At 43.3% G+C, this 22,305-nt stretch overlaps 2 protein-coding genes across 2 annotated transcripts; both read left to right on the top strand.

The window, feature by feature from the left end:
• Positions 1 to 1,834: 1,834 nt before the first annotated feature.
• LOC104036079 (pantetheinase-like) lies at positions 1,835 to 7,025 on the top strand. Its single transcript, XM_075707490.1, has 5 exons — positions 1,835 to 1,945; positions 2,040 to 2,170; positions 3,060 to 3,252; positions 6,364 to 6,534; positions 6,948 to 7,025. The coding sequence occupies exons 1-5, from the start codon at positions 1,835 to 1,837 to the stop codon at positions 7,023 to 7,025; spliced, it is 684 nt and encodes a 227-aa protein (XP_075563605.1).
• A 1,375-nt stretch (positions 7,026 to 8,400) lies between these two features.
• On the top strand, positions 8,401 to 19,526 carry LOC104036061 (pantetheinase). Its single transcript, XM_009489544.2, has 8 exons — positions 8,401 to 8,547; positions 10,353 to 10,592; positions 10,697 to 10,827; positions 13,350 to 13,542; positions 15,024 to 15,315; positions 16,464 to 16,837; positions 18,598 to 18,768; positions 19,026 to 19,526. Exons 2-8 carry the CDS (start codon positions 10,380 to 10,382, stop codon positions 19,152 to 19,154), a joined length of 1,503 nt encoding a protein of 500 aa, XP_009487819.2. The 5' UTR covers positions 8,401 to 8,547; positions 10,353 to 10,379; the 3' UTR covers positions 19,155 to 19,526.
• Positions 19,527 to 22,305: the final 2,779 nt, after the last annotated feature.

The raw sequence follows: 22,305 nt of genomic DNA on the forward strand, positions 1-22,305 counted from the left end.
ACAGACGTATATATGTTTGTGTTACATATGAAGGCTCAGCTTGTTGTGTGTGAGATCTATTTTACTAATAAATGCCACCTGGAATGTTTGTACTAATTGCCTCTGCAACAGTAAATCTATCAACAGTCTAGGGCTGCTATTTTCCAACAATGGGGAAAAAAAAAAATCTCCTCACCTCCTCCAAATGCTTGGCAAAAAAACTCAAGGGGAAGTGAGACAAGGGCATGCCTGGCAAACTCACAGTAGACTCTTGACCCTGGTTGTGGCAAAAGTCTTTTAATTTGTCCTTGAGCCCAGAACTGGGTCCTAGAAGGGGTTCCTTGTGGTACCCATTTTCCCATAAATAAGAAAATTGCTCTAGTCCTAGCAATTTCCAATCAGTTTGTCTGTTGAGTAGCTACTGGCATTTATGGGAAACACTTCTTTCTCTGCCAGAGCCCTTTTTGGGGCACTGGCAAGAACAACTGCTCTGGTAGCCAGCTGAACTGTGAAGCATCAGGGTAAGTAAAGGGCAGGCTTCCCCTGGGAACATCCTAGCAATAGCTCCCTTTCCTTTTGTATCAGGTGTTAGACTTTGCTGAAAGCGGGAATGTACACCTCAACCTGTACGAAGTGCTGACCCTGCCGGTGCTGATGGTGAAGCAGGTGAGAAGGAGCTGAGAGCACTAGAGGTAGATGAAAGGTGCACACGATGCAGATCTGTAGACATGAGACTTAATTGTCTCTTTGTGGAATGACTTGTTCGCTTACCTGACTTGTGCTGTTAGGACTTGAAGTGGCTGGGATTACCAGAAAGAGCACAAATGTCATTGAAATTAATGAGCTGTCCTGCAATGCATGAACTTCACCAGACCTCCAGCAGAAATTCGGCGGGCTTAACTAACCCCTCTAGTTTTCTGGCAACACATCTTCTCCCCTCTTCAGTCTTTCACGTATGCAGTGGAGGCAAAAGAAACTTGAAGAGGAATCCTGGTTTCAGAGTTTGTTGTTCAAATCAACTCTCGAGCATGTTCTCCTGCCATGATTATCCAGGGATCCTGGAACCGCGGTTAAAGCAGAGCAGTGGAAACTCTGATGGGAAACTCAGCAACCCCCTGGCTAGTGCTGTGCTTGTCTCATGCGGTGGCAGGTCTAAACAGCCATCTGCTGTTACTAACACAGTTGCACAATCTGTGAAGCTGCGATAAGTAAGGACTGTGCTAGGTATAGCCACACTACACTTGGCTAGATCGGAGCAGCCCTGAGCTGGGGGGCACAGGCAGTGCCCGTGCAGCAGCACTGAGCTCAGGACCGGCCGCCTGCCTCCTGCAGCCCTGCCTGCACCCTGCGCCCTCGAGTTTGGGCAGGAATGTGTCCGTGCTGGTCTTTGCTGAGATTTCCCAAACTCTGGCTTGTTTTCCTGCTGTGACCCGGGCTTGCCTTGAGCTGCATTACTACAGCCATGCCACACCCGAATCATTCGCAGATCTGGCAGGCGATGGGTTTCTTCGGCTGCAGCACAGTGGTGACTTCTTGTGACTTCTCTGTCAGGGGTGTAAGGCAGAATTGCTCAATGCTGGCGGCTCCCTTGCCTTTGATGTTTTGAGACTTTCCGGGCAGGGTGATTGCATCTCCTGGTGTCAGCTTTCTGCCACTCTGGGGAATTCCCAGGTTTCCTACAAGACTTTCCCTTTCAAAGCCCCCTGTCCTTGCTTGCCCCATCCTCCTCTTGGGGGACATCCAGGCTCCAGACATGGAGCTTCCCAAAGCTCGTGCCTCTGCCGTGCTTTTGGTGCTGTCGGCTCTGGAGGCCTGTGCCCTGGACAGCTACGTTACAGCTGTCTACGAGCACAACATGGTCTTGTCAGAGGACACTGAAGTGCTGGTTTCTTCTGAGGTGGCCTTGATGCTGATGGACAGAAATATGGCAATTTTGGAAGTGGCCATCAAAGAATCAGCCAGACAGGTATCAGGACAGAGTTAGAGACATTCATGTTGATAAGCACTGACCATTTATTAATTTTCTTAATGGTGTTTTTGGGTTTGTATGTTGGTACCAGGGTGCCCATATCATTGTGACTCCTGAAGATGGCATTTACGGCTGGGTCTTCACAAGGGAAAAAATATACCCTTATCTTGAGGATATTGCAGACCCACAGGTGGACTGGATTCCGTGTGCTGATTCTGGAAGGTATTGTCCCTGCTATGCATGGGGGAATGGTCCAATGGGAAAGATGGCTACCTTCAGGAGTGGTTGTTGATAGTTTTAAATGTCTTGGAACAACTGCTGTCAAATGAAGGCAGGTTAGACATCATGTAGTTGCCATAAGTAGCTTCAGACAAGTTCCTTCATAATTTTTCTCTTGTTTTTTTCTCACTGTAATTCTTTTGATTTTAGTTAGTGTACTCATAAAGGCTGAGGTTTATTTAAAAGAAAAACCAAAAACTCACAGAATCTACACTTCAGTAATATATTCCATGCATGTTGTAGAAAATGTTTAAGATACTGGAATATTAGAAGTATTTGTGAATAAAATAACAGCTACTACTGAAAGGATATACTGCACAATTTCAAATTTATGTTTTTGAATCATGACATCATAGCCTTTTTATTCTGTTATTTTCCTTAATGAATTGCACCATTTTTTGAGGCTGCAATATTTGGTGAAAGATAATGAAATGCACCATAGAAGAAACAAATTGTAAGCTACCTCAACACAGCAGCTGAATCAAGAGCTGAAGCAGAACGCTGAGATCAGCCCATGTGTCAGTGTAACATCAGTGCTGTACCACACACCAGCAGCAGAAGGGAGACTTGAATGTGCAAAGATTCGCTTTCACCGTGAGGAAACCCCTGTGTTCCTCACTTACCTAACCTGAGGTGAAGCTAGAGTTTCAGCATGCTAAGCTTTGAAGCACAAAACCGCTGCCTTCTGTTGAGTAACAGAAAACGACAGTCTCATATTAGAAATGACTAACTTAAACCTATCATTCTTGTGATCTGTAGTCTTAGTGTTGGCATTTTTATCGATTGACTGGTTTTGATCTTTTATTTCCTTTCCTCCTTCCCCACTGTTTAGGTTTGCTCCCTCACCAGTGCTGGAAAGACTGAGCTGTTTGGCGAGGAATAACTCCATCTATGTGGCTGCGAATATGGGAGACAAGAAGCCCTGTAATTCCAGTGATCCAAGGTGCCCAAGTGATGGTCACTATCAGTACAATATCAATGTTGTCTTTGACTCAGAAGGGAAACTGGTGGCTCATTATCACAAGGTAAGAGGATTTCACAAGTTCAGGAAGTGCATGATCTTCAGGTGATTAAAGATGTGAAACAGAAGCTGCCTCTAGAGTCATTATAGAGCGGGTGTCAGAGGACAGGTGAAAGCCACTGCCTTAAGATACCTTCATTCCTGCTATTCTGAATTTAATAGCAAGTAATTAAAAAAAATTAATTAAAACTCAATAAGCCATCTATTTTTACTGCTTCTCAATAGGAATTGACACATGAGATATTAAAACATTAATGTCCTAAACTCTTGCTAACTAAATACAAATCCCCTTCACTGGTATAAATCAGAACCATGGATATTTGTGCTTGACTCCTCTTGTAGTGGTATGAATTCCCCTTTTCGAAATTAAGATATAGCATGTTCACAAAACATACTCTCCATTACTTGTATTTAAATGAATGAGCATTATATTCAATATTAGTGTGATTTAAATGGTTTGATTTCTTTTCTAATCTTTTTTTTTTCTCCATTCCTTCTTTTCCATGAACAGTACAATCTTTTTGTGACAGAGAAACAGTTTAATTACCCCAAGGATCCAGAATTTGTTACTTTCAATACATCCTTTGGCTACTGGCATTTTCACTTGTGCAGACACACTCTATCATGACCTAGCTGTGGTCTTGGCAAGCAGATTTCAGGTTGACACTGTTCTGTTCCCAACTGCTTGGGGTAACACTCTCCCACTGTTGTCGGCAGTCCAGTTTCACTCAGCATGGGCTATGGGAATGGGCGTCAACTTTCTTTCAGGAAATACACACAACTCCACTTTCGATGACAGGTAATGTGATATTGCTCTAATTGATCTTGTTGCCGTGAGCAACGTTTATATCTATGTAGTGCAGTTGACCTGAGCAGAAATTCCCATCAGCTTTAGGCATCCATACACGTCAACAGGATTAGGACAAGAGAACTTGTACAGATAAAAAGGAAATCAAAATGTGGTATGTAAGAACTCAGAAATGCTTAAGATGACTAGAACATCTTTAGTTATTTGTTAAATGGTCACTCCTGAGAGTTTATGCATGTGATTCCTCATCTTCTGACACTGGTGTTGATCGATGTTTTGGTCATGTGAAGGCCCAAACTTTTTTTGTCCACTAGGTGGCAAGCTAACCCTGAGAAATGTTTTTGTGAGCCCTGCAAACAGTACTTCTGGGCTGGAGACCTTGTGTTTTGCAGGCTCTGTTTTCACTGTATAGTTTTCCTGAGCAGATGCTAGAAGTCAAGCACAAGTTTTGTGGGCATGCGCTTGCAGAATTGAGAGGAAACTTACTGGTGTTGCTAAAATGTAGCCCTAAACTTCGCCTTCCAAATAAAAGCAGATATGGGCTGTTCCTTTAGTTCTCAGTCACTGATGACCCTATGTCATACAGCTTGTGTTCTTTATGGATAGGTTTTACTTTGGGCTTTAAAGATTTATGTATTTATGTAAAGAGCTTGCATGAAGATGTGACTTTTGGTAATATCTTTTCCTTACAGAATTTTTTTGACTTGACAGTGTTACCATTCATTTTACTCAGAAATGCTGATTTCTGATGCAGCTAAACTCAATGAGGAGTGTATAAATTCAGCCACTTAAATCATATGTAATGGCATATAATTACAGTGCATGAAACAACAGAGTTTGCTCTACTTTCCATTGATTGCAAAAAGCATTAGGTTAGGACTGTAGTCTGTGAAGGCTTAATTTGGTTTCCAAACAATCCGGTAAACATCAGAATAAAATTTGGCACATGTTTAATTAGTGAAGACTGCTTACTTGTACCATACACTTGCTTTCAGATTAAAAGCTAAGCTTTCCGGTGTTATGTGTTTGCAGGGAGTGGTATTTATGCCCCAGATGGTCCGAGAGCGTATTACTATAATACAGAAACAGAAAATGGTCACCTTTTGGTGACAGAACTGAGTTCATGCCCACATCTGTCTCCTGACTATCCTGCTGCTGTTAACTGGCAATTGTATGCCAGCAGCACTGAACAGCTTACATCAAACCATCACTATTTCAGTGGGGTTGTTTACCATGATCTCTTCTCCTTCACGAATCTCACCGAACCTGAGGGAAATCGTGCGATTTGCTAGGAGGACCTCTGCTGCCATCTGAGTTACAAGATGGAAGAGAAGCAGAAAGACGATATTTGTGTTCTCGGTGCCTTTGATGGGCTACATGTTGTTGAAGGAGAGTATTATTTGCAGGTAAAAGTTTTCTGTTCTTATTTGGACAGTGGGAAGGCTGCAATACTCTCTTCGCAGTCCATTTGCATTTGCCTCATTTTTGATTGAGGGGGTTTAAGAGGAGGCATTTTTTAGGCCACTCTGAAAACGTTTTCTTCATGATGCATTTTGATTTCATTAGGGGTGTTGATCCTGCTTTTCTGTCTATGTTATAAATGGTGAAAATGAAGACCCTGAGTTGATCCTGTGCTGTAACACTTCAAGAAGGTTTCCATGTGTGTGTACAAAAGGCAGAGAAGATCGTAGAGTTCTCCCTGTCTTCATAAGGATGCTCTTGTCACAACAGAGAGCTGTTTTCTGCTCAGTGGATTGTGCCACTGTGTTGATGTGATTCTCTAACATGCAGTTATCTCACAAAATGAAGAAACTAAATACGGATATAACCTTTGTATGCACATGGTTTGTCAGTGTATTGGTTCTTTTAAATTTCACTGTTAGGCTTTTTTTAATATGCTATACCTTCATATCTTTTCTCTATATCTTTAGAGTATTCCCACTAGAGTACGCAAATAACTATGGCTTCAGTTTTTTAGGAAACACAGCCAGAGCTGAAGTCACTTACCTAGGTCATAAACTGCCACATCTATGACTAAATGCGTATGCATTATGCATGAATGTACACATAACTTATAAACACACGTAGGTACACATAGACACAGTGCTTTACTGCAGTGCTGGCAAAGAACTGTCTTTTTACAAAGTTTCAAGTGTCAAGAGCACCCATGGATCCTCTTGGCCTAAATAAATTAGTAGATGTATTGGATAATTTCTTCATCATGACAGCTTTTCTCGCAATAAGATCCAGCTCTTGGTTACTGAAAGCTTAGCTTTATTTTGCCTTTCTGTACCCTGTTCCCTGCAGATATGCACGCTACTCAAGTGCGAGAGCACAGACCTGAACACGTGTGGGCAGCCGGTAAAGACTGCGCAGACCAAGTTTGAGATGTTCTCCCTCAGTGGCTCATTTGGCACAAACTACATCTTTCCAGAAGTCTTGTACAGTGGAGTGCAGCTGTCCCCTGGGGAGTTCGAGGTAATGGGACACCCTTGTGTGTTGTCAGACTTGTAACACAAATGGTCAAAAAGCCACTACGAGACACAGGAACAACTTGGGAGTTATTGGTGTCCTCTATTTCAGTAACTGGCTTGAGTTCAAGGCAGCTTTATTTCTGCCTGACTTTCTGGTTGCATTCATACAGCTGGTCCGTTTCCCTGATTCCCTTCTTCCCCAAACCTCCTAGAACAAGATCTTGCTCAAGGCAGAAGCGTAGTTTTTCTCAGACTTTGTGGTATCCGAGTGAATAAGAGACTCAGACATGCTTTGCTTTGTCTTTTTTCAAGACATCTCTCAACGAGGTCAACAATAATTAATATATTATTTTCTGCTTGTCATACAGTAGTATTGCTTTGCCGATGTTCCTGTTTATTTTACTTTCCCATAACTAGGTGCTAAATGATGGATGTCTGATAAGTCGGACTAGTACATCAAAGCCGGTTTTAAGTGTAACGCTCTTTGGGAGGTGATATGAAAAGGATCCTCCACACACACAGCAAGCTTCACTATGATTTCACTGTAGATCCTTTAAGATTTCATCTGCTTGTTTCTGTAATGCTAATTAATCATACTTAATCATAATGTTAATTAATGTTAATACCCATAATGGTATTCTGTTTCTCAAGTTGCCTTATCTAACAGCATAGTCATTGCACATTGATTTGTTGAATTGATTTTGCAGCAAAAATAAATTACCTTGCTGGGCAGTTCTGTATGTGTTTTTGTATGATAGCTTTTGATTTTCATAGGCTTGACCTTGATCTCACTGGGGACAACAGAAAATAAATTCCTCTGACTTTAGTGGTGTGGGATTCAGGCACACAGCAGTGGGTTGTGGCCCAATAACAACCGATTTGTAACTCTGAAATTTTTGGCAGGGTATTAGAAGTCATTTCCACAATGCTGTTCTACCCCATCTCTGAACACACACTTTTCTAAACCAGAGATTAACAGAACCTTTGAAGGCTGATGGTTGAATTTTTAAGTTACAATTTACTTTGAAAAAGAAAACAAGCCTGCAAACAACATTGCTTCAAAAACAGTTTTTCAATTGAGTACACAGTGTAACATGCCCTAACTTACAGTTGGAGGAGTCTACTTGAACCTTTCTGGTCACTGTTTTAGGATGTGGAAAACTTCCTTTCCACAAAACTATTGGTAACTGTGTCACCTTTTTCAAGCAGTCAGGTGGGTCCATATCAAAAATTCTCAAAATGAGCAATTTTGCAGGTGCATATCTGTGTTCCTGTGAAATGGTTGCTCATGCTGGTGTGAGGGAGAGTCAAGACTGTGCAGGCAGGTATTGGGAAAGGCTGGTGAACAGCTTGAACAGATTGAACACACTGGCACGTGTGCAGGTGCAGGCTCTGCAGACTGTACCTTCAAGCAAGTGGACTGGATTACTTTGGATGGCACGGTGAAGATTTCTATGTACTGTTAATTCTGCTGTGTGTTCTGCAGGTTTGTTTTGAAATAAAAACACTGTTCACATTTAATCTGACCAACGTCAGGAAAAACAGACTTGCAGGATGTAAAATACATTCTTTTTGAACAAAGGGAATGTTGTAAAGACAAGATTATAGTCTCTAGATGTATTAAACTAACCCTCTACAATTCGTATAATAGAAATAATGGAAAACACTCTACTTGTTTGCTGAGAAAAAGTACTGTATCTCTACGTTTACATCTGTGCCCTAGGACCTGGTGTCCTGTTACAGCTAAGCAACATAACTGTGCGCTGTCACTAAAAAAACAGCTGCTTCTCATTTACTCACCCCTGCCCGCATGCCGTCACTGATTTGCAGTGATTGCGTGGTTGCAGGTGTGACCCTTCACACAGGCTTCTCCACAGCAAGACTAACATTGAATAAGTAGTCGTCTTCCGTGCAGTCTCTCTCTTAGCACAAGAAAAGGAGCAGGACCACAATGTGAAGATGGACTACCTCTACAGCTAAGCTGATTTAGCATCAAATCGTATCCTGTTTCACAAAAGTAAGTCAGTCCTCGGATAACCGCCGTGCTTGGGCAGTAGCAGAGGAGAGTGCAGTAGAGGGGGGAGGAGAGTGAACTGGGAGGATGAAGGTGTGAAAAGTAGAGGGATCTCTAGGATAAATTTCCTCTTACATTGCCTACAGCCATGTATAGCCTGGACTGCTGTAGTTGCGTTATGTTTTGTTCAGTGGGTTGGTTTGTTTAACCAGAGTTAGTTCCTTGCTCCTGGGTGAGCGCCCAGCTCTGCAGGCAGCAGGCTGCTGGTAGAGAGGCAGACAGGGATGCCTCCACCCCGCCGTACTACAGAACCCCCCCACCCCCGTCCTGGCAGTGTGACTTGAAGGGTGCAGGGCAGCGCCCCGCCCTGCACTCATCACTTTTTCTGCTCAGCTCTGCCAGGGTAGCAACCTTTCTAGGCTGACTGTTGTCCTAGCTGTTGCTAAACAAGGAAGCGTTTCCTGCTTCCTCCTTCAGGCTTACGTCTGTTTGTGGTTAATGTGACTCACTGCATGTTTCATTTGCTAAGAAAAACTGCGGAGGAAAAAAGGCTTCCAAACTACATTACTTAAATTATCACTGAAATCTCTACTGCAGCCTTTTAAAGGCTCGTACTTAAGGCTCCTGAATGGCCATGCTGTATCTAGCAATATATGTAGAGAAGTACTTAGAGGTGAACATTACCAGATGCAAATCAATGTTCCTAATGGTTGAAACCTTTGGTGAGCACTGCTCTTGCAGGGAACTCTCTGGTGCTTGCATTCACACACATTTCTGTCTTTTCTGAGACAGCTCTGCAATGACAGCCTGCTGTAGCTGAAGGCAGGCAGCCTGTTGTGCTTTCCACTACTCAGAAAACCTTTTCCAAATGAGAATACTGCAACTGCTAGAAAGTCAATAATGGAAAATGTCATAGAAAAATTGCATTTGAACTGAACTGAAGCAAAAGACTAAAAATAAAGGCCTCTCAATACACAGCATGATCCTGGAGACAGGAAAGTTGAGCAGAAGAGGAGGCATGCCACTGTGCCCGGTGAACTAACCTGCCCCTCTGCTTCAGGCAAGTGGCAGCCAGACAGTGAGGTACTCGATTAGTTGCCTGGCTGGTGGCTTACCTGCCTGATTTCAGAGGAAAACATTCCCTCCTGATACAAATTTTCTGGTGGAAGGCTGTTGGAAAGTGATGTACAGCTAAACAGAAGTGACTGGGAGAGCCACTGGGATAAATACATGGGACAGTTCTGTCGCTGACAAGTTAAGTGTATTACATCTAAGTACAGTGAGATGATATGTCATGGCTTTGGTCTAAAGAAACTCTGGGAAACAAGCTGCACATAATGGCACATATCACAGGAACTGGGGAATATGAAGACACTAGAATAAAGCAAAGAGTCTTTAAAACCCTCGGTTTTGCCACTCAAACCTCACAGAAGAGTAGCTTCAGGGGTGACACATCCACCTTTCACATGGGTATCAGAGTTGAGCCAACATAGATAACAAAAGTCTACTGCAATCAATAACAGAAAAAGTATAACAATAAAAATTGGACCGTTCTTTCTAGCTGTGTTTTTAATAACTTATTTTTCTATTGGCACAAGTACTCTTGGCATTGCCCAATTTTTTTAGCCTTGCTGAGTTGCAAAATCCTTACTGTGTACCGTTATACGTTCCCGTATGTCACCAGTGACTCCTGATTCCAAAGTAATGCTTTAACAGACCAGCACTTCCCCCCTCCTTTAAAGTTAAACTTTGTCCCTATTTTCTTTTCTATATACGTGCATTTCGCACCATTTGTCCATGACTCACAGCATTCTAGGAGCTGCGAGGCACCAGCCATGCTCCCTTCCCAGCCTCTCCTGCACACTGTGGTGCTTGCACTCACAGTCCTTCAGGCCCTCGCCTCCGACACCTTCATTGCAGCCGTCTACGAGCATGCGGTCATCCAGCCAAAAGACACTTACAAGCCTGTTTCTCCTGACAATGCTTTGGCCCTGATGAACAAAAATATGGATGTCTTGGAAAAGGCCATCAAGGAAGCCGCCCAGCAGGTACTAAGTGTATCAGGAGTGTTGTTAATTCATGTGTTCTGCTCTTGCTGACCCTCCTGGTTATCTGTTGATGGCTGAATTCTTAATGGAGCCTGTTGTCTCAGGGTGCCCACATCATTGTGACTCCTGAAGATGGCATTTATGGCTGGCGTTTCACAAGGAAAACCATCTACCCCTACCTGGAGGATATCCCTGATCCAGCAGTGAACTGGATTCCCTGCACCGATCCCACAAGGTGATTTCTTCTGCAGTGATTTACATGGTTTCAAACTAGTGTCTCACGGAGTCGTGAGCTGCTCCCAATAAATGCCTGAGAACTGCTAATGCTTTTGACGTAGGGATAAGTTTCAATTAAAGTTGCATATGAAGGTAAGTTACATGATAAAATGTATAGCATGGCCATGACTAATTGACTAGGGAACCCTGTTAAAAAAAAAGGGTTTTGCATCAGACACTTTAGAGAGAAATTCAAACAATATACAGAATTTGGGTTGCTAAATGTAGAGGAAAAGAGGAAACTTTTTTTTTTGTTTGCATTTGGAAAAGCTTTAATGCCAGAATATGCTGCTTTTCATTTTGCTTTCAGTATTTGCATACTATTTTGAATAGAACTGATTGGAAATTCCTAACACTATTTTTTACTTGCTTTGTTGGTTTGTTTCCTTTTTTATAAATGCTGTGTTCATATGTATAAAATATAGCACGCGTAAAAGCACACATACTATTTTTGTGCACATCCAAGAAATAGTTTCTAAGCAGCTAATAACAGAGGTAGTGAGTTCAATAGTCAAAGTCCAAATCTCTAAGTGACACAAACCCAGAAAATTTTAATCAGTTTTCCACAGTTAAGATAAGATAAAGTCCTGCTAGAACTGCTAGAGTCTCTGTGCTGTAGAACATGATCTGTCATTCAATGTCATGTTCCAGCAGGGACATAATAACCTATAGCTGAGCGCTGGACTTAGATCCGTACAGCATGAAGTGTGTGCTCAGCCATGAAACTACAGCTGTAGTCTTCCTTTTTCACCACTTTCTGCACCAATGATGAGGTGCCAAGATCATAATACTACATTTGTGAGGATGTAATTCCTCAACAGTCCTGAGAATATGATTCACAATGGGGAGAAGTGCAGGATAAGCAACTTTTTACTGTGACATAAGTAGCTAAAATATACAGTCTTTCAGTGAATGTGGGATGTGGGGTGGCAGCATGTCTAAGCAGGTCTTTATTCCAGTTCTTCGCACAGTTAGTTTTTGTGAAGGTGATCTGTGTGTCTCTTCACTGCCCTAAATCAGGTTTTTCATTAGTGCCTTGTGGGAATATAAGGCTTGCCATCACAGTCTGGCATGCCCTATTCCTTGGTGCTATATATGTATCTTGCATGTGTCATGATCCACGCTGGGCTGCCCAGGGAGGATCATGGCGGTTCTGTGATTCCCTTGGGCTAAATTAAGGTAAAACGACACCAAACGATGGATTAAATGCTTTATTGATGATAGAAACAACCTGAACTTGGCAAGCGTAATGGTAGGTAACCTGAACTAGGAAAGCGTAATAGTAGGCAACATGGGTTCTAACTGAAATATTTATAAGAAGAAAGGAAAAGGGCGGGGAGGCGGAGGGAGAGAGAGTTATCACCACACTTGGATCCCGTGATGATGATGATAGATGTGGTGATCCTCCGGTGGTGGGCACACACCTGGCTTTCTCAGAGTCGTGTCTTTTATAAGGCAGTCTCTGCCTCTCAATTCTGTCAAGTCCATCCCCTTGACGACTTACATGGTTCTTGTTTCAGAAAGTTCTCAATCTTCTGCACAGGTGTCATTGTGGGGAGTGGTCACGAGGGGTCTTTTGGGTGGTCGTGAGCCCCTTCCTCAACTGAATTCTGTATGATCTCTGGCCATATATGGTGAGTTGTGAGGCATGTCAGAAATACGGAACTGAGCATCCTCCAACATGCCTCCCCGCACTCTGTGCCAACCAACTTCTCACTTGTGGTTTGGTGTCGTCATGCAGATCTTAAATTGTTTTGCCACAATGTTGTGACGTCAACATACATTAACCCTTTCAGTCTCTCACATGCATGATGGCCCTCCTGTATGGCCCATGCATACCTTGCGAAGCCACATTCATCGCCACTTTACAGAGGGGGATGTCTGCTCTCTTTCTGGCCTGGTATGGGTGCTTCAGAGGTGCTGCCAGTTTATGGCACATGGCCTGTCACATCTTGAAAGGAATAGCCCACTGCTGTTCATGCCATGGCTAGAGGATTGTGTGCTCCTGTCCGTGGGAGCAGATTAATTGCCTTGACTGCATCAGATGCACTATTCCACAGCTCAACTCTGCTGGGTGTGTTGAGGGCCCAGAGCTATGGTTGTCAGGTGCTGCTATTCCAGATGCTAACATGTTCTCCTGTGTGACACCAAGTTAGTCTCTTCCTTTGCCCAGCAATTCCTACCCTGCCCTTTCCCCAACCCTAGCATTATCTGCTTGCTGCAGAGCATGTTCTGTGTGCTGAGGGGTGCTGGCAGGCAGCCCAAGGGTGGCATGTCCCTCCGGACACTGATGGGAGGGCTCCAGGACCTGCCCCAAGGTGCAGGAAGCAACCTGAGGGAGTGCTGCAGCCACCCTGTGTATCTGCATGCCCTGCCATGACTGCAGGATTGGAGGTGCTGCCGGCGTGCCCTCAGCACCCCAGTGATGGACACCACTGACAGCACAGATTTTCTTAAGTCTTTTTTTCTAAAATGCATTAGATTTGCTCCAGCACCAGTGCAGGAACGACTCAGCTGCATGGCCAGGAATAACTCCATCTATGTGGTTGCAAACATCGGGGACAAGAAGCCATGTAACTCCAGTGATCCTGGCTGCCCCAGCGATGGTCGCTATCAGTACAACACCGACGTTGTCTTTGACCCAGAGGGGAAACTGGTGGCTCGCTACCACAAGGTAAAGTGGCCTTGGCAAGTCAGCAGCTATTTTTCCACTACTTCCAAAATGTCTCCATTTCGCAAGAGAATTAAATGCCAGTCATTGTCCTATGGCAGACTTTTGCTTCTGTTTATAATTTAAAAGAATCTTTTTCTTGCTGTGAAGTGTTGATTCCAAATTTTCATTTGCTGTCACATTTCTCAGAACAGACCAGAATGAAAAATGGTTGCACAAGTCCAATTTAGTGGCATATGGTTTTAGTTGACTTCCTCAGTTCTGTAACTCCCTATTACTGGAAATCCTGCTGCTTAAGCAGCTTTAGTTTTCAGTGCCAGGTTTTCACCAGACTACCCCTTCACATTCCAGGATTTTAAAATGTTCATCTGCATCTCATCTTAGATGAGCAGTTTGACTTAAGGAAGACAGGCCTTTTCCTATCAGGTTTTTTTTTCTGATGATGTTTCAGTACAGTTTTTGCATAACAGGAATTAGGTGGACAAAACCATGGACCTAAGCTGGGTGTAAAAAGAGACGAGGACATTGAAACATTTACACCCAATGAAAGTATTTTCTTTCAGTTTTATGTGCCTGCCTACCTGCAAGGTTCATCAAAGTTGTCTGAGGGTCATGTGCCAGATATCATGCCAATGTGGCTAGAGTGAAGTCAGTTGTTTATTTATTGCATTTTGGGCCCAGTATTTCACCTGGTTCTTCAGAGATGATGCCAAGATACTTCTTTGCAAGCAAACTGGGTGAGGGGGACACTGATAATGTGACACTGGTCCCCCATGTGCCAGCCTGGCACAGCCCAGGCGCTGAGTTACAAGTTCAGTAAACTTTAACCCGTTTTCTGGCTTGCTGGCACATGTTTATTGCCTAGGCCACCTGGAGATTAAAGGACTCTTTTACTAAATGTGAATGCAGAAGAAGAAGGAAAATGTTGGAAAGCTGAGAATTTTGTGAACTTGGATTTTTCTGTTGGCTGAGATCATCTGCCTTTCCCCCATCACCACCACCTTTGTTCTCTTCTCCACTCTGCAGTCTCCCTGTACTGTCTTACGCTTCCTTCTGGTGCTGTGTGTTCCCAGTCCCTCTGGCCATCTCCACACCAAGGTCACCAATCCTATCCCCTGACACCAGATCCTCAGTGCTCCTCTTCCATTTATTTCTCTTCTGCGTGTCTTTCGGGTCACTGGAATTATAAACTAGGTGGGGAGAGTGGAGAGGTTATTTTCATGGGAGTTGCAGGTGGCTGACACCAACAGACTTGCAGATAGCCAGTTGCTTTCCTACCTAGATGCCGGGGCAATATTTGTCTCCCCATATCCACCTTTTGGGCACTATGGTGATCATACAAATTTAGCCTGACTTCCTACATGTGAAGGCTTCAAGCACAAGTCAAAAAACTTCTCTAGTTATTCTGAACAGTTTTAGGGAATGACTCCAGGATATTGCCACAAGTGCCTTTAACCAGTTTCTCTTTTTTCCTTACTCTACAGTATAATCTCTTTATGTCAGAAACTCAGTTTAATTACCCTAAAGAGCCAGAAGCCGTCACCTTTGAGACCCCCTTTGGGAAGTTTGGCATTTTCACGTGCTTTGACATCCTTTTCCGGGAGCCTGCCGTGGTCCTGGTGAGCGAGTTGCAGGTGGACACCGTGCTCTTCCCAACAGCTTGGATGAATGTCCTGCCATTTCTGACTGCAGTTGAGTTTCACTCTGCCTGGGCTATGGGCATGGGTGTCAACTTCCTAGCTGCCAATACACACTATACCATCATGTCTATGACAGGTAACTAATTCTCACTCTGTCTGAAAAATCTTTATAGCCATGAATCTTTATTCCCTGCTCTGCAAGGTGATTTTGCAGAGGAATATAATATATTTATTTGGAAGGTGAAGAGTCTAGTCATCAAATTTTAAACCTGACAACCCTTGTCCCTACTGATGCCATACAAAGCACAGCAAAACTTGTGGTGTTTTCTTCTCCCTGGCTTCTTAGGATTTTCCTTTCTTTCTTTTAATGCCTCTAAAGAAGTGGTACGTTACTGTCCCTTGTATCTGAGTAGAAACTTCTGAAACTTAGGTTCTTTTCCTCTCCACCTGTAAGTCTGCAACTGAATGCTGAACGATAAATATACTTGTAAACCCAACACATGGCTCCATTTATTCTGTCCAAATGAAAGACTTATTTGTAGCTGTATTTAACACAGTTGTGGAAAAGTGTTCAAAACAAATTTTCAGACCTGTTGCAGTAATGCTGCTAAGAAGTCTGCATTTTCTTTTAAGAGTGCAGCACTGATTTTCTAGAGCTTAGCTTATGGGATAGTATATTTGAGCTAGACCAGTATCTTCACTGAGCTGTGAAACCACAGTATTGGGGCTTCTTAGTTGAAATGCCTGACAGGCTACTGCTTGTTGCCCATTTTATGTGGCTCTTCAGCAGTGATGGGTATGACAGATCTTCTTTGATTTCCCTCTGTCGCTTGGCACTGGTCGGGTGTGAATTCCCCATGTGGGGAGGAGTCCTCAGCCAGTGTAAATGGGGCGGACAGCTGCTATCTCCTTCTGTGTTCACCAGAATGGGCCTGTGATACTTGCCTGTGTTGTGTTTTAGATGGTCTCAATCAGTAGATGGTTCTTTTACACCAATTAGCTGAGAATAACGGAATGCTTAAGCAACTCTCTTACATACAGGAGAAAAGAGAACTGGGGAGGCCATAAATACAACCATAACATAACATCCTCTGCCTTTGTCTACACTGAGCAGACCTCACCCAGGGAAATAAATGCTATTCTTTGCCAAAGCATGGTCACCTTTGGTGAGACTAAAATTTCTGTAATATTTATAAAGTAGTGGATAAGCTAGCAGTAGGGACAATTAAAAGGACAACATGAAATGTTGTATTATTTTTGGACTGACTGTTGTATTCTGCTCAGGGAGCGGTATTTATGCACCAGATGGAGCCAGAAGATATTACTACAATATGAAAACTGAGGATGGTCACCTCCTCATTGCTGAACTAGATTCACACCCTCGCCTTTCTCATGCCTCTCCGCCTGCTGTCAACTGGAGCTCATATGCTTCAAGTGTCAAAAGATTCTCACCGAATGACCATGATTTTGGAGGACTCATCTTCTATGACTCGTTCACTTTCACTGAGCTCACTAAGCCTGAGGGGAATCTCACTGTTTGCCAGAAGGACCTATGCTGTCACTTGAGCTACAAGATGGCAGGGAAACAAGAAGATGAAGTTTATGTGCTAGGTGCTTTTGATGGGCTTCATGTTGTTGAAGGACAATACTATCTGCAGGTAATGATTCTTTGGAGGGCGAGAACTTATTTTAGGAAGCTTCTTTACAGGGAGAAACCTTCAGCTCTGGGGGGGGAGAGGAAGACAATGACTTTCTTGTATGCTGGTGTCCTGGTCTCCTATTTGTTAACAATGGGAAGTAGTTGCTAAAATGTCCAAACCTGCTTACCTTTAAATCCAACAAATGCAGTGGAGATGTCTCTAAACTTCTTTTAAGTTCCCAGAGTGCACTCACTATTTTTTAGCCATGCAATATTGGCTAAATTTAGGTCCTCTTTTGTGACTATCTGCAGTAAATGTTCTGAATCTCCTCCATAATCTTCATCAAACAGTTGCTGCTAAAAATCATATCTATCTTTATGAGATGCTCTGATAACTTACAGTCACAGAGATGTTAATTTTTTGTCATTACTCAAATCATAGCAATGAAATTTACTGAAATGGCATATGATTTTTACTGGAAATGTCCACTCTTCCTCTCTTTTAATCAAATGTTTGGGAAGACAGTGAGTTACATCCTGGTTGAATTTGCTTAAATCCATATTAGAAAACTTTCTTTTCCTTCATAATTTAGTTATTTTGCCAGCAGATTATTGTTTTTTTAGTTAGTTACTTCTGTCTGTCAACACAGCCTTTGTATATCAGCTGGTACAGACTTCAGGTTTTGGGGCAGTCTTACCCAGCAAACAGCTCATCTAATAAATTTGAGGAAACAGCTTGAATAAATTCAGTTCTTAGTGAGCTCACTCGGAAAATTCATTTCAGTGATTGTGAAAGCTGCCAGATGGTCTCTACCAGTACCGAATTTTCTAGAGAAGACAGGAATTTCTACTCTTCCTTTTTCCTCTCAGTATTTTTTTCGTTTCTTCAAAACATACTGAGAGAATGAGATTCTTTATTTCTTCTTATTTGCATTTCAACAGGAAACCATGTTTGCTGATGAATAATACTTCTGATGTTTGCAAATGCACTGCTTCTATCTCCCAATATTTGACACAAATAGACAAACTCCTCCATCACCTGTCAGCAAAACTAGCCAACATCCTTTGAAACTTCACAGGAATACTAGCCCCATTTCATATTTCTTCATGGTGTCCATAAACATTTATCAGCTGTAACCTGGAGAATTAACTGTAACAACAAAACATTGCCATTCCTACTTTCCTCTGTGTGCTATGACTGCTAACACAAAACTGTAACATAGTATGCTGACTTCATCACCCTGGCATATATTCACCAGGATTTGGATGGAGAACATCAAATTCAGATTTCCCACACACTATCAGACCATCTAATAAATTGTTATTAGCAACATGTACAAATACCAGTAAGAGGACCTATGTGTGCAGCTGTACAATGCACCCATGAGGAGGATTTTGCCTCATTTGTCTAAAATTTCCATTCATAAACTCATTTTGCTAAGACATGTGTGAAAGGAGTCTTCAAATGAGAGAACTGGAAATTGGAAGAATTAGTGGAAGTGACAGGACTGACCTTCAGGGATTAAATAAGGTGCTCTGGCAGCACTTACGTCAGAAACTAAAGTCATTTCTAACTACTAAGGCAGTGCCACTCTGGAATGCCCCCAGTCAGATCAAAGGTTGAAAAAACAAGCTACAACTAAAAAGGAGCTGCTTAAAGATTATGAAAGAGAACCTGTGATGGCCACCTGCTCTGACACACACTAGCTGTGATAACAAAAGGCTTTCCTACCAGAGTGTTTCTGTCTTGCTAAATAAGTTGTTGTCTTCTCCCCACAGATATGCACACTGCTCAAGTGCAAGAGCACAGACCTGAACACGTGCGGGCAGCCGGTGGAAACTGCGCAGACCATGTTTGAGATGTTCTCCCTCAGCGGCACGTTTGGCACAAACTACGTCTTCCCAGAAGTCTTGTACAGCGGAGTGCAGCTGGCCCCTGGGGAGTTTGAGGTAATGGGACATCCTGGAGCTGTTTCATGCAAGGTTCTCTGCATGATAGTAATGGAATAAACTGTCTCAAAACAGCCAAAGTGACCTTGCTCATAGTGAATAATCAGATCTACTAAATACCTTTTAATTAAGTCACTAGTTTCAGTAAGAGGTATGGTCTGATGTACCTTCTTCCTGTTTTGTCACGTTTCTGAGCTCTTAGCATGTTCATATGGGTACTCCTCTAATTATGTCCTTCTCTTACCTTTTTCAATCAGGTATTGAATGATGGGCGCTTGATAAGTAAGACAAGACCAACAAAACCAGTCATCACTGTGACGCTTTTTGGACGATGGTATGAAAAGGATCATCTGAAACAAGACCCACAATCAACAGCCTTCCCATGATGTTACCGTAACTGAAGCTGTACACTATTAATCTCGTATCCAAATGAGATATGGCATCCTCTACTACAACAATCCAAATTATGTATCTTATTTCCAGCTGCACAAACTTCTTATCAATGTGCTCTGTTTAGTAATAATGCAGAAATATTATTTCATTGCTACAAGCTATTGAGAAGTATCTATTTCTGTATCATAAGATTACTTTTATTAGTACAAAACAGCAGTTGTGTTTCTCTGATTTCTGGATTTTTATTTCTCTAGCCCTCATAAAATCTGTATTGTGAGCCAGAGGATGCATTCTTATTAAAATAGCATTGCAGATTTTATAATTGCAGATTATTATGAGACCAGTAAATAAAACAGTGAAAGATGTGATTTTGTCAGCCCTATACAAAAAAGCTCAGTAATGCTTTGTCTCTGATATATAACTACTTACGCTGACCTATGCAAGACTGCTCTTTTACCTCACCCATTTTTTTTCCTGTTTGTGTTGCTTTGGTTTTGCTGCCTTTATGCCATTGATGCACATCTTGTGGCACATGGCAGCACAGAATAGTGCATTATGGAGGCTGACCAAGAACCCCAATCAAAGAGCCAACCCTGAAACAAAACCTGCCACCACTTCTTGGTCAGAACTCAACATGAATCATCATTTCTTTGAAATCTCTGTTGAACCAAAACTTGGAATTGAAACCTCAAAATATTCTGCTTGCTAGTTCTGAACAACAGCTTGTCAGTACCTGCTGGCTGCACTGGATGCTATTCAGTGCTGGTACTGCCTGCACTCAGTAGAGAGGTCACCAAGTGACCTGGTATCATATGGCAGCTCCTCCCTCCCATCTTCTCTATTTCTTTCCGGATGTATAACATCAACATATGTGAAATAAGCTTTGTCTTTTGCTCCTTCATGATAATGGTGGTTGGTGCTGCCCTGCAAATTCATTTACTGTATGGACTAGGGGGGGTTAGATTTCTACTTAAGACCAGCTACTGCTGGTGAGAAGGCACTGTTCACATCTTTGCTTCCTCTTCTCCCCCAGCGACCTGCGATTTGTTGCTGCTGCTGGACCCTAGTGACCTTCCTTCAGCATATCAGTCTATAAAGATGTGCATGTTCTGTGGCTCTGTCTTTAAGAGTCATCAGGGACCCCTATTAGTATAATTTCTCCTTCCTTTTCCCCACACTGGCACCATTTCTGGTCTCAGCATGGTGCTCTCAAGGTCCTCAGTCCCACGTACTTCTGGTATGGAGCTGGTGAGAAGTTGGGAGTGCAAATACTATCCAAAGTCCAGCACCGCTTGTCACTGCTGTGCACCATATGACCTTTTCTGTTTCCAAATGTAAATAGATACTCACACATGACATAACATAGTGTCACGTCTAAGATAATGACACATTTAGCAAAAGCCCCAGACAATGTACGCTGACTCATGGAAGCTCAACATCAGTGCTGTTAGAGCCACGCTCTCTTAAAACCTTGTTCACTGTTGGAGTCAGTTACTGTCTGATCACAGACTGATCCCAGTCTGGCAAGGGATTATCCCATGTGATCCTCTTCCCATGGGTACAACCTCAGTGCAGACACTGCACTTGTCCCCCAGGAACCTGGTGAGTGATACCACAGCTGTCCCCCAGGGAAAGGATCTGGATTTAAGAGAGGCTATGGCACACAAGAAAGTCTCATCTCGCAATGCAGAAGGGATTCAGCGGGAGCGCGTGGCTGGTCCAGGAGCTGAGAGGCAGCTCCTTCAGCTCTCTTCACTGCTGACACCAGTCCCCTGGCTAAGGGAATGTGTGTGCAAGTTCTATATGATCCCAACCCTGAATCTGGTGAGTATCGAACTCAGGATTTGGTTCAAGGACATTGTGGTTTGGTTTAGGTATATTTGTATGTTGAATATTTTCCTACAGAAGACTGGCATAAGACATCAGGGCACTAAATTCTTTTTGCTACAAAGATTGCATAACATCTATCGTTGTGAAACGTGTTATTGTGTGAAGTGAGTCAAGCATACAGAAGGTAATCTTATGCAAGTCTACCCATGCATCCACATACTGGCAGTCTGTATAAAGACAAGGCTGCATGTAACCGCTGATAACAATAAACACTTCTTCCATGGAAGTGCAGAAAAAAAGCGTTTTGTTACCTGACAGCTGGGTCAGAAACGGAGAAGATAAGAAGCTTGGGCAACCAGATACAAGTGGTTTTTGTGCATGTGCGGCTTCAGCTTCAAGATTTCTGCTGGAGTGATCTGTAGAGGTAAGAAAGCAGGTTGCAATAGGCAAAATCTAGAAACTGTGGATCCCATTCATGATATTCTTCCAACAGAGACTGTTAGGGACCAGAGATCTTCAGAGTTCAGTTACTGACTGATGTGCTGATGGGTTTGCTCAAACAGACAGCCTGCCTGGCAGCCCCCCTGTAAAGTAGACAAGCCCCCAAAGGCCCTGCAACTCTGAGCTGGTGCTGTGCTGAGCTGGGGGGCACAGGCAGTGCCCGTGCAGCAGCACTGAGCTCAGGACCGGCCGCCTGCCTCCTGCAGCCCTGCCTGCACCCTGCGCCCTCGAGTTTGGGCAGGAATGTGTCCGTGCTGGTCTTTGCTGAGATTTCCCAAACTCTGGCTTGTTTTCCTGCTGTGACCTGGGCTTGCCTTGAGCTGCATTACTACAGCCATGCCACACCCGAATCATTCGCAGATCTGGCAGGCGATGGGTTTCTTCGGCTGCAGCACAGTGGTGACTTCTTGTGACTTCTCTGTCAGGGGTGTAAGGCAGAATTGCTCAATGCTGGCGGCTCCCTTGCCTTTGATGTTTTGAGACTTTCCGGGCAGGGTGATTGCATCTCCTGGTGTCAGCTTTCTGCCACTCTGGGGAATTCCCAGGTTTCCTACAAGACTTTCCCTTTCAAAGCCCCCTGTCCTTGCTTGCCCCATCCTCCTCTTGGGGGACATCCAGGCTCCAGACATGGAGCTTCCCAAAGCTCGTGCCTCTGCCGTGCTTTTGGTGCTGTCGGCTCTGGAGGCCTGTGCCCTGGACAGCTACGTTACAGCTGTCTACGAGCACAACATGGTCTTGTCAGAGGACACTGAAGTGCTGGTTTCTTCTGAGGTGGCCTTGATGCTGATGGACAGAAATAAGACTTCTGGGTGA

The sequence above is a fragment of the Pelecanus crispus genome, chromosome 3 (assembly GCF_030463565.1).
Source record: "Pelecanus crispus isolate bPelCri1 chromosome 3, bPelCri1.pri, whole genome shotgun sequence".
In the NCBI taxonomy this organism is placed as follows: Eukaryota; Metazoa; Chordata; class Aves; order Pelecaniformes; family Pelecanidae; genus Pelecanus; species Pelecanus crispus.